The sequence below is a fragment of the Procambarus clarkii genome, chromosome 2 (assembly GCF_040958095.1).
Source record: "Procambarus clarkii isolate CNS0578487 chromosome 2, FALCON_Pclarkii_2.0, whole genome shotgun sequence".
NCBI classification, from domain to species: domain Eukaryota; kingdom Metazoa; phylum Arthropoda; class Malacostraca; order Decapoda; family Cambaridae; genus Procambarus; species Procambarus clarkii.
Window position 1 is genome coordinate 50,381,589 of NC_091151.1, and position 16,821 is coordinate 50,398,409.

Sequence of the window (16,821 nt, forward strand, 5' to 3'; positions counted from 1 at the left end):
AATAGTGCAATAAAAACAATAATAGTATGATGGGAGGATGAATGTTGACGAGTGAGGTGTTGAAGGCGGGAGGGAGGTGGTATCTGCTAGCTGCTGTGTCACAGCCACTCTTGTTGTTTGGACTCATCATACCAACTTAGTGGTTCCTCATGGTGAACACATATGTAGATAGGTACATACAATGTTTGTGTGTATATAGTGTAATAACAGCAAAAACACTGTTTGATTGTAGAATATAATATACATGTCACATACTGTATATGAGTCCCATAATTTTGAGTATAGTGATGTTCCACACATTGGACTATATAAATTCCACAAATTACACCCTTTTGAATAATGTTACAGCAAAAAAAAAAACTGAAAAAACAAATGAGAAACATCAAAATAATTGTGAAACATTATATTCATGGGAACTGCCGCCCCACGGGGTGGCTTGTGCCAGGTCCCAGAACCCAACACAGACAGAAAACCCAAAACTGGGAAAAAAAACAACACTCAAGCATTCCCAGGGGAACAGAAAAAGTGCAGAATGCCCGAGAAGAAAGAACAAAACAGAGAACCAGCAAAGGGAGGAGAAAAACACCAGACTTGGCAAAATAACACCTCCCAAAATGTAAGCGCATACTCCCAAGCACATGTGATCAAACAAACCACAGCGCCGCCCTGGCAGCCAGGAGGGTAAGCGACCCGAAGAAAAGAAAATGGCTACCAAAACAAAAGGAGACACGGCTGATGCAAGAGAGCCAAAAGCATGCCAGCAAATATGGAAATCAAAGCAGACAAGAGGAGGAATGAACCCCCCTCCCCCACAGAAGGTACAAAGCTCAAGCAGAGGCAAACAGCCCCAGAACTGCTAATGGGCTTCCACCACAGCTCCTGGAACCAGCAACAGATGCCCCGGAGCAGAGCCGGCCTCCACACCCTCTGCCCCTAAAGAAAACGCAGAGTCCAAGGGAAAGGCCGAGAAGAAGGGGGTTCACTAGTAAGACCCGAAAACCTCAGCAGGAGCAGCAGGCTCGAATGCCTCCATCGCCAACACGGATGGGGCAGTCCCCGAAGCCGCCGAAGTCTCGTTATCATCTAAACCCCGCCCCAACCCAGAAATCTGCAAATGTTCGAGAGTTGGGAGCAAGACGAACACCACCAACCTGGGAAGGATTCGGGAGCGCGGACGAATCCAAAGGTGAAGCGACTGACACCCCCAACTCCGGGTCCCTACAACCCAAACGGGGTAGCCTCAGGGCATCCAGGTGAGCAACCAACCTAGCTTGCTGCAGAAACCTGTATCTTGCATGCAACACCAAAGCCGCCTGTACCTGAACATCAAGATCAGGAGAATGGGTAAACTGGCTCTCGGCTTGGGTGCAGCTTGCCTTCACTCACTCTCCATGTCCATTGTAAATAAGACAAGGTTAGAGCAAATATAGGACCCACCTGCAATTTACCTGTGACTAGTTTCAACACGTATTTTACTCCTGCAACCCAGTCAAAAACCCAGGCTACTTTGGTGATAACATATTAGTAAAGTTGCTGCTGGCAGCAGATAACTTGCACAGCTTTGCAACCTGGTTGATCAAGCGCTATCAAAATTCCTCTTGAAAACTATTTTATTTTATGTAATAAAGCAGGTATTGTGACCTATTCAAGGTCTATCAACCCTGTTCCCTGTTGCTGGACAAACAATAACGGATTCCCTTTGTCAATCATTTTGGGTTAGATTAAGCATAGCTCTAGTGAAACCCATAGAGACCACTTGAAAAAGTTCTTTGTCCTTGCCAGAGTCTAAAATGTAATCTGCTTCTCCTGATCTTTGTCCAGAAGAGATAGCAAATCTAAATAGCGAATGAAAAATGTTTTGTCAAAGAGGGTCTGGAACCAACTGTCATCTTCAAGCAAGATGTTACTAAAATAATGCAAGAAACACAATGAATCGCTAGTTGAGAGTGTGAAAATGTTACAATATGGTAACTACATAACAGGTCAAGAGTTAACATTAATGTGTTTTAAAGGAGTCTGTTAATGTGAAGTTGTGAAGTGGGTAGAGTGCAATACCCTAAGGTGTTATGGGCATGTTAATGGAATGACTGAGAATCATTTAACGAGAAAGGAAAAGGATATATAAGGATCACATGGTAGAGGCAGATAACCAGTATCTTGGAAGGGAAGAGTGAACAATATGTGAAGTAGTAGTGAAAGGAGGGGAAAGCATGAGAGAGTTTATGATTTGTTTAGCAATAGCACCTTCAGGAGAAACTTCTGCTGTGGCTACTCCTTAATGGAAAGCTCTTGGGTTAAAGTAAGGCATTAAAGTAATAGATATATTAATGGGAAGTAGAAAATCCTATAATTTCATGTTTCAATAAGAAACTGACCAATCATCTGTACTGTACATATCTACTACCAATAATAGAGGCAAACCACGATAGTTATATCCCTTATACTGTGTAGAACATGCCTTTTTACATTTTATATTGTAAAAATGAATTGCATATCCAAAACAAATAATAATCTTGTGTCATATTACTGAGTTATCAAGAAAGGGTAATTCTCAGGATTATGTAAAATCTGGAGCAATTCTCACTTCACAGTAAAATATAACAGCGAGAATAGCTCTCAATGCTAAGTAAAAGTACGAGTAATTCTCAGTGCTCTATCTTACATTCATTCTTATACATAGGAAATATAAATGCTTAAAACACACAAGACAGAACAGTACTTACCAACAACAGCATCAATAGCAAAGACAGGAATAAGAGCACTAGCATAATAGTTGAGTTCGATGACATTTGGTAGGAGTGTGATGGGTTCTAATGAGAAATCTGCTTCACATCCAGTCTTGTCATTTTTCTGGGGCATTTCTATTCTAACCAGTCCAGCTCCAAGTAATTTAGCCTGCAATATGTTATAATTTTAATGACTAAATACTTCTTTTTTTACAAGAATGATAAAATATAATACTTAAGATTTGTCACTGAAAACAGATGGTTCCTACATAAAAACTTGTCATTACATACAGCATTATGACACCAATGTGTGGACTAACAAATACTGCAGCATACTTACAGCATGTATAATAACATCTTTAGATTTGCCAGAGAAACCTGTATCTCTTTTTCGGGCTCGCAAAGAGTCTCGTAGGGCATCAAGTGCTTTTGTGAGAGTAGATAAGCTTGTTCCATCACGATACACAAATGACAACAACCACGCTACTGCATTTGTTGACATGATGGCTTGACATTGCTCAGCATCTGTTGGGAGAGCAAAACAACAATTTAGAAACAAATTTTAAATTCTAAAATACAGAAATTCTGCAAAATAAACTATTATGACCTCTATAACTGTATATATTCTATGTAATAATGCATTCCTCTTAGGAATAAATGTATAAATTTAATAAGGTTTGCCCCTGTTCTGTTCTCTGTTCTGCATTTATTATGCACCCCATACCCATGCCGTGGGCAGTGGTAGAAATGGTTAGAGGCACATAATGGCTTCAGGAACTGAACCTCTTTATTTAGCTAAGCAAATGACAATCTTGCAAAGCTAGTTACACAATTGTTAATATTACATATGTACATTTAGATATATACATGCACATAAATACATGTGCATATCAATAATCTTTTTATATCACAAGTGATTCAACAAGGTTTGTTCCCTGATAGATTTACCTATAACTATATTTTAGTGCCTTTTTCTATCAGTACACTTAGAATATGCCTAAAACTATGACATTAAATATATTATGTGGCTTGCAATAATTTTATTTTTGTCCAAATGCTAGTATTGATGCCAAGTTTAAAGCCTTATTATAGTGAAGTTCTTAAGGAGAACAAAAGTTCTCAATAGTACTCATGATTTAAACTTCCAGTGAAGGAGTAGAGGAGTGTTCCTTCTTCTGCCAATTCTTGTCCATGCCAGGGAATATATGAAGTTCCCTCTTCCTCCCAATGATTCTTATCTAGCAACATTTACAATGCTTCATCACTTGGATTTGCTAAAACTCACAATTGTATTAAATGGAATTAGTCACCATACCTACACTTCAGTCCAAACTGAAAGAAATACTACCAATACCTTAATTTGTTCTTATCTTGAAAGTACAACCAAACTATTTTTGGAAAGTAGTTAGTAGTTATTTTAAGTCAGTGTCAAACATACTGTACTAATACAGTATACAACATTACTGAATGTAAATTGGAAAAACAAAGAAATCAAATTAAAGATGTCTTAATATTATGTATAGTATTGGACCTATTCGTACAAGTGAAGGTTCATACACGGAGGATGACAAAGAAATTAGTGAAATCCTAAAAAAGTAGTATGAGGACATGTTTAGCACTCCAATAAACAACATGAAGGTGGAAGATCCAGACAATTTCTTTATGCGGGATATTCAAACCCCTGTAAATATAACTGATATAAACACGAGCGCACTAAATTTTGAAAAAGAAATTGAAAACATGCCCATGCACTCGGCCCCAGGTCCAGACTCATGGAATTCAATATTTATAAAGAAATGCAAAGTGCCGGTAGCACAGGCACTCAGTATAGTGTGGAGGAAGAGCTTGGACACGGGGGAGATACCAGATGCACTTAAAGTAGCAGACATAGCCCCTCTACACAAGGGAGGGAGCAAAGCATTGGCAAAAAATTATAGACCAGTTGCACTAACATCGCACATCATAAAAGTATTTGAGAGAGTGATTAGGAGTCAGGTCACCAATTTCATGGAGACCAATGACCTTCACAACCCAGGCCAACATGGATTTCGAGCGGGAAGATCGTGCCTCTCACAGCTACTTGAGCACTACGACAAAGTCACTGAGGCATTAGAAGAGAAACAGAATGCTGATGTGATATACACGGACTTCGCAAAGGCTTTCGATTAATGTGACCATGGCGTGATAGCACACAAAATGAAGTCAATGGGAATAACCGGTAAAGTAGGACGCTGGATACTCAGTTTTCTGTCAAACAGGACTCGGCGAGTAACTGTCAACCATATAAAATCTAGTCCAAGTGCAGTGAAAAGCTCTGTACCTCAGGGTACAGTCCTTGCACCGCTGCTTTTCCTTATTCTCATATCAGATATAGACAAAAATACAAGTCACAGCTTCGTATCATCCTTTGCAGACGACACAAAAATCAGTATGAAAATTACCTCGGCTGAGGACATTGAAAAACTTCAAGCTGATATTAATAAAGTTTTCGACTGGGCATCAGAAAATAACATGATGTTTAACAGTGATAAATTCCAGGTACTCAGGTACGGTAAAAAATGAGGACCTTAAAACATAATACAGAGTACAAAACACAATCAAATGTACCCATAGTAGGAAAACAGCATGTAAAGGATTTGGGAATAATAATGTCTGACGACCTAACGTTTAAGGAGCATAACCAAGCAAATATTGCGACAGCCAGAAAAATGATAGGATGGATTACGAGAACTTTCAAATCCAGGGATCCCATCACAATGGTTGTACTCTTCAAGTCACTTGTGTTGTCCCGTCTTGAGTACTGCTCAGTACTCACTTCCCCCTTCAGAGCAGGAGAGATTGCTGAAATAGAGGGAATACAGAGAACATGTACGGCACGCATAGACGCAATAAAGCACCTAAATTATTGGGATCGTCTCAAAGCCCTCCAAATGTACTCACTAGAAAGACGACGAGAGAGAGATATCAAATAATATACACCTGGAAGATACTGGAGGGCCAAGTACCAAATCTACACAGTAAAATAACAACGTACTGGAGTGAACGACATGGAAGAAAATGTAGAATAGAACCAGTGAAGAGCAGAGGTGCCATAGGCACAATCAGAGAACACTGTATAAACATCAGAGGTCCGCGGTTGTTCAACGTCCTCCCAGCAAGCATAAGAAATATTGCCGGAACAACCGTGGACATTTTCAAGAGGAAACTAGATTTATTCCTCCAAGGAGTGCCGGACCAACCGGGCTGTGGTGGGTATGTGGGCCTGCGGGCCGCTCCAAGCAACAGCCTGGTGGACCAAACTCTCACAAGTCGAGCCTGGCCTCGGGCCGGGCTTGGGGAGTAGTAGAACTCCCAGAACCCCATCAACCAGGTATCAACCAGGTACAGTAAGTACATGTGCATGCACGTATACAAGTACTCGCCTAATTGTGCTTGCGGGGGTTGAGCTTTGTCCCTTTGGTCCCGCCTCTAAACTGTCAATCAATTGGTATACAGATTCCTGAGCCTACTGGGCTCTATCATATCTACATTTGAAACCGTGTATGGGGTCAGCCTCCACAACATCACTGCCTAGTGCATTCCACTTATTAACTACTCTGACTTTGAAAAAATTCTTTCTAACGTCTCTGTGGCTCATCTGGGTACTAAGTTTCCACCTGTGTCCCCTTGTTCGTGTCCCACCCGTGCTGAAGAGCTTGTCTTTGTCCACCCTGTCAATTTCCCTGAGAATTTTGTAAGTGGTTATGCATGGAAGTGCAAGTGTAAGCATGCGGGGGTTGAGCTTTGGCTCTTTGATCCCGCCTCTCAACCGTTAATCTACTGGTGTACAGATTCCTGAGCCTACTGGGCTCTATCATATCTACATTTGAAACTGTATGGAATCAGCCTCGACCACATCACTGCCTAATGCATTCCATTTACTAACCGACACTGAATAAGTTCTTTCTAATGTCTGTGGCTCATTTGGGTACTCAGCTTCCACCTGTGTCCCCTTGTGCGTGTACTGTACCACCTGTGTCCCCTTGTGCGTGTACTGTACCACCTGTGTTAAATAATCCATCCTTGTCTACCCTGTCAATTCCCCTGAGAACCTCGTATGTGGGTGTTCATGTCTCCCCGGGCTCTCGTGTTAGTGTGCATGTATGCACGTGTGGAATTTTAGTTTAAATCAGCTTCTTTCAATTCCTTTTAACTTATTTGTCCTTTGCTCTCATATTTATTTACCAGTGTACAGTAATCTTAACTATTTGCATATAGCACACATTTATGAATATTTGCTAATCTTTTTAAAGAATTCATGACTTTTTCAAATCATGAAAATAAGCAATCTACAAATGGTTCATTATTAAAAAATACTTAAACCAGTTTAATTCCATGTCTCTGCAGTTTATTTTAGCTATCACACCTATTTACTATTTGCCAGTTGCAATATAATTACTTTGATGGAAATTACAAATTACTTTTTTTTTTGCTGTTCAAGGTAGCAAGAAATCAAGTGCTAAAAGTAATAAAACTCCCTATTTTAGAGGGTCACCAGTAGCTCCCGAAACTTGACCCTGATATCAGTAAGCTTTAGCCCAACCCCCAAGATCCATCTGCCACCTACCAAAAGCGAGTGTTACACCAAAATCTGTCACACACTAAAAGGTGAGGGAGGAGCCTGGGATCAGAGATTGACTCAAAGCTGAGAAAAAATCCACCATAAAGCATAGGCACAACAAAGCAAGCTACTCCCTGAATGAAAGTAAGCACCATAATGTAAACAAGACAAACAATTGTTGTTGCAAGATAAACACCATAACTGATGTGCCCAACTGCCACTAGATGGTACCTCAGGTCACCAGGTGTCCCAGCCAGTCTGCCCTCTTATTATGGAGCTGCCCATATAAAAAGCCCCAACCTCACAAGGAAGAAGGCAACAGGGTAGGGAAGGGAAGCTTCCGTACCCTACCTAAGGCATTGGTGAAATGCCTTTTTTCCTAACGAAAAAAGTATTTCATTACAACACTATTTCTGCGAAGGGTCCCTAAGTAGGTCCTTGAGATTATAAACTGAACTCACAACTGTGCCTTGGGTGGGAAGATGTCTTTTCTGGAAAGGATTAGAAACAGAAAATACAGACTGGGTTTATCCATGGGAAACAAAAAGCTGGAGAAAAGGGCTTCAGGCAGTGGAACATCAGCAGCATGCTAAGCACAATAAAAGTGCACCATGGCTGAGGGACATCCAATACATAATGAGAGGTTAATACCCTATTAGACCACCAGAAGACCCAGACCTGCATGTTGGTTGTTTTAGATTTAGCTACTTGGAACTTAAATATCTATGTAACACAGGCTATGGTGAGCCTGTGAGACTTGGATATTACCCCCTTAATATATTGGCAAATAAAGCCTTCAAAGCAGGAAACGTCTGCACATCATGTGAAGATACACAGCTGGTTGGCTAAATTGAACCATCTTATGGATGACCTGGGCAAGGTGGACCTTTGAACAAGAATGTGACACACAGGATTGACAAACCCTAAAACCTGAACAGCATAGTACACAAATAGTGTCCCAATGAGGCCACAACACTGATCATATGATGCACTTTTGGCAGGACAAGCCAACTGCACAGTGCCAAAGCACTATCTAGACTACAGAAATTTCCATGCAATGATGTGTGTCTGCTACAGGCTAGAGACAAAGCCCCAACAGAGATCCGATGCATCCATGAACATCTCGGCTAATACAGTACTTGCACCACACAATCCCAGCAATGGCAAAAGGGTGCCTACTGGTGAATGCAATAGTCCTTCAGCTTGTGGGTATACTGACAGTTGAGGTTGCCCAAAAAGATACTTGAGGCCCTGATGAAAAAGATGACCTTCTAGCAACAGTTGGAGATGGAAGCATAGCACTACTATGGCCAAGTGGGAGAAAGGGAAGCCGTCCTGGTATCCCAGACCAATCCAAGCCAGGTCAAAACTTTGTGAAAGTGAGAAGCAGGTGATGAGGCCCATCAAAGGTGACAAGTGTTGAGCTGTTGGCAACAGGCCAACAGTTCAACACTAGTTCAATATATTTAGTGAGGGAGCAGGCTGGCTGGGATCCTGGGGTGATCTGGCCTGTCGTCCAGAGCCAGCTGGGTACACAAGTTAAGGTTTTACCCAGCAGCAATGATAATTTGCCTTTTTTACTTTTTGATGCTTATTATATTTCCAACAGTCACTTGTTTTGCTGTGCATATACTTTCTGGCGTTTTTTTTTTCTTAGTTTTGGATCTATCTCTGATCTCCATGCTCCTTTCATCTTCTAGAATGAGCTAGGTTCTAGTCCCAGCATCCAGTAGGCAATGGATGATATCATACGCCAAGTGTTGGGCCAAGAATTGGTGGTATCAGTGTTAAGCTCAGGAAGCAGCTGATCGCTTCCATCCAGATAAAGTCTTTGTTGATACACTTGGTAGATCTTGCTAAAAGAACAGACAGTGCTGAGAAAAAATATTCTTTTACTAAGATTAATAAACTCGGATAACTGTATCATCACCCCATTTCCCATTTCATAGGATGAAAAGATTTTTGTACAATGATACTAATATAGTAAAATAAGGTTAAAGCAATTGAAATCTACAGCCATCCATTCATGCTTTATATCACAAAACAATATAATGAAGTAGAATGACCACAATCCAGCAAATTATTCACAGTAGCATCTCCCTGAATTCATAAGACTAGGTGAATAGTATTCCCAAGTTTTACACAAAAATATAAACTCAGTCCCTCTTAACAAATAGCTTTCATTGTGTCAAATAATCTATACTTACCATAAACAATATGAGATGCTAATGACTTGACAAGATATCTATATTCATCTGTTACTTCAGTTCCAAAAAGAGAGGAGTTACTTCTTGCTTCATGAAGTTTGGAGGTTACGCCATTTATGGCACTGGAGGGATTGGTTAATGATCTCTTTAGTGGCAGATGATCACTCGATGTTGGACTAGACAAAGACCTCTGGTGACCCTTTCCTGTGACTAGAGTACATACAGCTTGAGCAAGTGGTGTTAGTGACTTCAAGTCATCAGCAACTGGTGCACGACTTTCATTTGTTGGGGTTGGAGAGAGGGGTGGTGTGCATCCCAATACAACTTCGTTTTTGGGTTTATTCTGAGATTGACTTAAACCAAGACGAGCTGAAGCAACCTTGGCATTCTGGATAAATTCACGCAGACTAAAAGGCTGCCCGAAATCAATTCTTGTATGCCCATAGTTAGTGGAGAGCACCTTCATTATGGCTCGAACTGCTCCCCAAAATGATTCTGGAACCTGAAAATATTTGTCGATATATAAATGCACTCGACTTTCTGTACATGCAAATTAAATATATACAGTATAATTAAAACTCATTACTGTATTTAAAACTAAGGTATGCTAGAAAATACTAATGGACGATATTTACAACGGTAAAGTGGGAAGACGACGATATATACATATTTGTGCAATAATTTAATTACTCAAATCAGGCATGAAGAACCCAAACCCACTACATGTTTTGAGTAAGGACTGTGTGGCTCTTGTTTTGTGCAGGATTTTACATAGCTATAACACAGAAATATTAAGTCAATTGAATGAAAAACTAAGTATTTTAATTCTTTTTTTAGTCTTACAAGTAGTATACAACTTCCTGTATATTTACAACTGAAAAGATTTAGATCTAATTCCATAAAAAATGTTGGAAGTTCTTCGAGCCTGATTTAAGTAGACATTGCGATTTTTCTTTCAATAATGTAAATTCTTTCTTAAAACCGTTACCACTATATGCATACCTAGACTGAAGATCGCGCAACTACCTCACTGCCTCAAATTCGTAAACAGCTGACAAAAGGTTAAAATATATATACCGTATACAGTACTGTATATATAGGTATCTTCAAGGAAATATTTATGCAAGAAATGTATAAATTTGAAGCACACCCACCTTACTTTGTCCCATTTGTTCCCTGATAAAGTTTCCATCTAACAACCTATCATAATTGATGGCAATGGGGACAATCAGAGCATCATCCAGAGTGCCATTGGTGTAGGCATCCACAATAACACTCAGAAGGCCAGCTGATGAAACAAAGTACCATTATTGCAGACAACACCTTCCCAGACAAGTTAATTACAATAAACAATAATAAACTGGCATAATGAACAATACCATTAGCTATCATTATTCAAGATAAGCATTAATGCACTAAGAATGCTATGTAAATATTAACATGTGAAGAGTAAAATAATTTGTTTAGTAATACTGTACATAACAATCTGTAGTACAACTGATTTAATTAAGTACAGAATCTAAATAAAGAAATAATGTAGTTGAAGCAGATATGATAAAAACTTGTTTTAAACCTTACGTGTCACCAATCTCCCATATGAATTTTTTTTTTATTTTGATATGTTAAATATGTTTAGACATGCACCTCAATGTAATGCTGTACTCTTAAATATCTGTATCATTTAGGGATTGAAAACCCCACAAATATAGAGCAGTGGGTGAAAACCACAGTGAAATGCCCCTCTCTAAGTCACTCAGTAGCTTACATAATTGGGATCTGTGTAACATGTGACAACGCCAGGTGACATTGAGCATGTTGGAGATATCTTCTTTGGCTCCCTCCCCATGGCTGGCAGCTCATGGGGATCCAACTTCAACCCACAGTGTGATCTCAACCTGAAACTTACAGCTTTCCTTTTAAGCCAAGTGAACTGACTCATTGTTGAATGGTTGTCCAGTGTAACGGTCACATTACGGTATGTATGCCAATTTGTGTACATGACTTGCTTTATTTCTGCCTTGGCAGTGTTTCAGGACATACATTTATTTACTTTTAAACTGTTTATGTGGACCAATTAAGTTCCTATGTATCATCCATTTACATGCATGTTCTTTTTCCCTTGTGCATTGTTACCTCAAAACGATCCTCTGCTTAATATGTTAACCTTTTTCTTTTAATTGTATTTAACTAATTTTGAGTAAGAAAGACGTCTAGCAGTAGTCACATTGAATGAGGCAAGAAAAAAAGGAAGATGATAAATTTTGAATAAAAGCATGAATTGGTTATAATACTTGAGTGGCCAAAGACAGGAGAGTTGACAGAACAATAACCTCTCTAATATTCAAGAAGGAAAAGTAAAGACAGTGGAACCTCGTGTGATGAGCGCCTCAATTTAGGAGCATTTTGAATAATGAGCACGCCGATTGCTGACAATTAGTCTTGACTGGCGAGCGCTCGTTTGATTAACGAGAAAACCACATGGTGCGTTCCCGCTGCTTCTCGCACATTCTCAGATGCCTCCAACAATGCAAATAAATTACTTTTTTGTTTAAAGATGCTAATGATGCTGGTATGTAAAGGGGTGACTGCTGTGATGTTGCAAAGCATTGACTTTTTTTTGTAGAATAAAAAAAAATGAAAAATTTAAACAAAGAACAAATGTCAAAAAGATTTGTTTGGTGTATGTCAAGTAGGCAGCTCCATGTTTCTTAAAACAAAAAAAAACAAAAAAAGAATTGAAAAAATTTGAAAAACAGACAAATGCCGTAAAGGTTTGTTCAGTGTTTGTCGGGTAGGCTGCTCTATTATTAATAAATGAATAAAAATACAAACAAATTGAACACATTTGAAACTAAGAAAGATTGTCATTATGGAGCATCCTACCCGACAAACACTGCACAAACCTTTATGACATTTGCCCGTTTTTCAAAAATTGTCAATTTTTTTTTTTTAAGAAACATGGAGCAGTCTACCTGACAAACACCGAACGAACCATTTGCTATAGAAAATTGAAAAAAAAAAATGAGCAAATTTGAAGAAAGAAAAATGTCAAAGGTTTGTTCAGGGTATGTAAGGTAGGCTGCTCATTATTTAAAACATCGAATATATTGACGTTTTTCGGTATAGAACGGATTAATTTAATTTCCATTATTTTAAATGGGGAAATTTGTTTTGAAAGACGAGCGTTTCACATAATGAGCTTTGTGCCAGAACGGATTAAATTCGTTATTCGATGTTCCACTGTACCTGTCTACCATATAATAGTGGCACCTTGCAAATCCCTCTCCCCCTATAATGAATGCCTCTAAGCAATGGACTAAATTTGGCCACCAAATCTCAAGGTGGATCCACCAGATTTTCTGTGTAGAAAAAGTACAGTAGTTTCTTGCAGACCATATTTTTTATATATTTTTTACCATTCAGCAGATGTCAGTTTAGGTCAGAAGATGTACCAGAAATGTTATTCTGAAAATGGTAATTAAACTATGTATATTCTAATAATTATTTATCAGAAAGTTAAAAGACTTAATAGAAAATCTTTAGTTTAAGTAAAAAAAAAAAAAAAAAAAAAAATATAGTCAAGGGAAAGCTGATGGGCCTGGTTCATTTGGTGTCATGGTCCAATTTTTGGAAAAATAGCTTTAAGGGACGAGATACTGAAAAATATTGACAATGAGGGAGAAATTTCTCCATAGACAATGTCCTGGTAGTTTGTTTGTTTATTTATATATACAAGAGCTCTTAAATTCTTGTACAGCCACTAGCACGCACAGCATTTCGGGCAAGACCTTAATCCTAATTTTCTCACACACATCCCCAGAAAGCAGCCCGTAGCAGCTGTTTAACTCCCAGGTACCTATTTACTGCTAGGTGAACAGGGGTATCAGGGTGAAAGAAACTGCCCACTTGTTTCCGCCTCTGCCTGGGAGCGAACCCGGACCTTTAGGACTACGAACTACGAGCGCTGTCCACTCAACCACCAGGCCCCATCTAGTGGCTAGAGTGTTCATCACATGTTTGGACAAAATTAAATTTTGCTTGGTGAAATTATTCCATAGTGCACAGAACATATTAGGGGTATTGACGGTACTGTAACTTCTTTTAATATGGCTCCAATCACATTTTTAACAATTTTCATAGATAGATGCAACACTAATCTTGGAAAAGCCACTTGGTAAATTTAAAATAAAATTCTTGGGCTTGTTTTCATTTTGAGCTGGCGTAGTTTTCAGTCACCTAGTTATGGGTCATTTTTCCTGGAAATGAGGTTTTGACGGTACGACATGGTTAATAAGCTACATGTGGTGGAATCTCATATACACAGGTTTTATGATCTTGGCCCAATGTGTGTTAGGTTGAAACTAAAAATTTGCTCACGAAACTCAGCCAAAAGATTATGGAAAAATCTTAATTCAGTATTAACAGATTTATTTAATGGTACAGTAATGTGTGTAATATGGGTATGACTACGATTTTTAATGATAACATTATGAGAAATAGTTGGTGCCTTGGGAAAGTCACTGAGCAAATTTAAAGTCAAACTTAATAGTTCTCTCATTTTGAGTTTTATCTGAAAAACAGAATTTGGTGATATATAAAAAAGAAACAAATGTTTGGGAATCCAAATCGGTTCAGGAACAATATAATCGGGATTTTAGAGGAAGGCCTGTACAGTATTTGGAAAATACATCTAAGCATAAGAAGACAGCAGATGGCTAGGAAGGTATGCTTTCATAGGGAAAATGGACAAAATTCCCAGAAGGAACCAGTTTCAACAAAGAGAAAAAAATCTGATTCTATCTTTAAATATACTGTACTACAGTACAGTACTCTATATTCATTTTTAAAATTAATGACAACTGAAAAATTACCTTTTGGCATGCATGGTTTGCCTGTCCGAGTCCGGCCACCCTCGATGAAGAATTCCAAGTTGTAGCCTGCTTGCAAAGCATGAGTTATGTATGTTTGGAGAACTGCACGGTAAAGGATGTCTCTCCGAGCCTTACAGCTTTCCAGACGACGTTTAATAAAGAAGCCTCCTAACCCTCTTAATAGCCATCTGTTTTAGAAACAAATAATTAAAATAGGAAGCTCAAGTGTTTTTGGTTGTATGCCTACTTAAATCTAAATTAACATTTATGAATTGTTTAACCACTGGACTACACCAGCCGAGAAAACTGGGTCCGTTGGAAACTGCGCAAGCCGAGAAAACACTTTTTTAATATTTCGTACCTATTCAAACAAGCGGTAGGTTGGGTACAAGATGGATGCCTAGGGCTTTTAGTGAGCGGAGGACATTTTGAAAAAAAATCCCAGAATGCTCCAGGGCTGAGAGTAGCCTCAGTTCTGATCGAGCAACCATGGCTGACACACACGCCTCCAGCTCCCAATTGCCTGTGGGACGCGCCGTTGAAAGATCGCCTTCTCCAAGGGAAATTTGGACATTATTGTTTGAAGAAGAGGAATGTGATATTGATAACCCAAGGGATAACAGAGTCCTAACAAAAGGGTCCAATGGAAATATTAAACACAGATGACGACGATACAGTGAGCGCGTCTCGTTCAGGGCGAGCGGCACGCGTAGTGGGGCGGTCATAGGTCATCACCCTTGCCAGCATTATCCACACCACCACCTTCATCTCCAATTTTTAATGAAAGTGATACTGTTGAATCATTTTCTGGGTTCAGTGACGCTGCTTCTGATACAAGTAGCATAGACAAGCCAAGTGCTAGTGACTACCGTCACGGTGTTACTAGGCATATACCTGCTGGCTCAGCCAGACGCCTTGCCAAGAGCCACCATGTCTCCCCTCACAACGACACTAACGACAGTGTTGCCTCTATCTACTTTATCTGCTCTTGTTACTAGTATACAAAGTTGAAGACCTTAATCTCTTGTCCAAAAGAGATTTAGTGCAAGAAAACGGACCCGTAGAGGAGTCGCTTGTGGCAGTGCTCCCAGTACAAGCAGCACGGCTGAATTTGTGTTGGAGGACTGATATTTTTGTACCACACAAACCTCAATTTGATGATAGTGATGTGGGGAGTTGCACCCACGTTCCCACACACAGGTGATGACATGACGTAAAGTGATTATTTTATTGTATATTTTGATGAGCAGTTCATGCAACTTCTTGTTGCCGAAACAAACAGGTATGCAGGACAACTTATTGCAGGTGGCTTATTACCTACTTATTACGTTGGAAAGACACAACTGTGGCCAAGTTGTTTATGTTCTTTGCTCTAAATATGCTCATGAAACACACAGTGAAGCCGTCATACAAAATTATTGGAACAAAGAATGCACTGTTCACACCCGTGTTCAAGTACACGTCACGGTACAGGTACTACGGTGCCTACACTTTAAAAAATTGCAAATATTGATAAAAATGATAAACGTTGGAGAATGCAAAAGTGTTCAGTGATATCAGAGGGAAAATTCGTGATTACTTTGTACCAGGAAAATGTTGTCATTGATGAATCACTAGTTCTTTTCAAGAGACGTCTTGCCTCAAACAGTACATCCCATCGAAATGGCACCATTTTGCTCTCTAATTTTTTGTACTGTGCGACTGTGAAACCGGAATGGCGAACAATATATATATATATATTATATTTTGGTACATACGTATACATACCAGCACAGGATCCTCATGGTTTTTCTGGCAGTATGGTACCTGGTTGATACCTGGTTGATGGGGTTCTGGGAGTTGTTCTACTCCCCAAGCCAGGCCCGAGGCCAGGCTTGACTTGTGAGAGTTTGGTCCACTAGGCTGTTGCTTGGAGCGGCCCGCAAGCCCACATACCCACCACAGCCCGGTTGGTCCGGCACTCCTTGGAGGAATAAATCTAGTTTCCTCTTGAAAATGAAGATGAAATGGTGAAGATGCTCATGGAACTACTGCTGAACAAGGGGCACATTCTGTACACTGACAATTATTATACAAGCCCCTTGCTAACAAAGTTCTTGCTTGAACATAACATGGGAGTGTGTGGCATGAAGATGAAATGGTGAAGATGCTCATGGAACTACTGCTGAACAAGGGGCACATTCTGTACACTGACAAGTATTATACAAGCCCCTTGCTAACAAAGTTCTTGCTTGAACATAACATGGGAGTGTGTGGCACTGTAAAGACACACAGGAAAGAAATGCCAGTTTTTGAAAACAATATTGGTGTAGGTGATTGTGAACTTAGAAAATGTAACAAGATTTTAGCAGTGCATTGGAAAGACAGACATGAAGTGGTGAAATGCTTGACAGTGGCAAAGTGAGGTATCGAGCTGC

At 39.5% G+C, this 16,821-nt stretch overlaps 1 protein-coding gene across 7 annotated transcripts in view; it reads right to left on the reverse strand.

Moving 5' to 3' along the window:
* Positions 1-16,821, reverse strand: part of mino (glycerol-3-phosphate acyltransferase mino) — a 107,219-nt gene that overhangs the window by 14,713 nt on the left and 75,685 nt on the right. For all 7 annotated transcript variants that reach the window (XM_069325896.1, XM_069325899.1, XM_069325932.1 and 4 more), the window contains 5 exons: positions 14,405-14,592; positions 10,688-10,821; positions 9,534-10,035; positions 3,067-3,251; positions 2,724-2,895 (listed from right to left, as the gene is read on the reverse strand). In XM_069325896.1, coding sequence (XP_069181997.1) covers positions 2,724-2,895; positions 3,067-3,251; positions 9,534-10,035; positions 10,688-10,821; positions 14,405-14,592 — 1,181 coding nt within the window. The remainder of the gene's footprint in view (positions 1-2,723; positions 2,896-3,066; positions 3,252-9,533; positions 10,036-10,687; positions 10,822-14,404; positions 14,593-16,821) is intronic.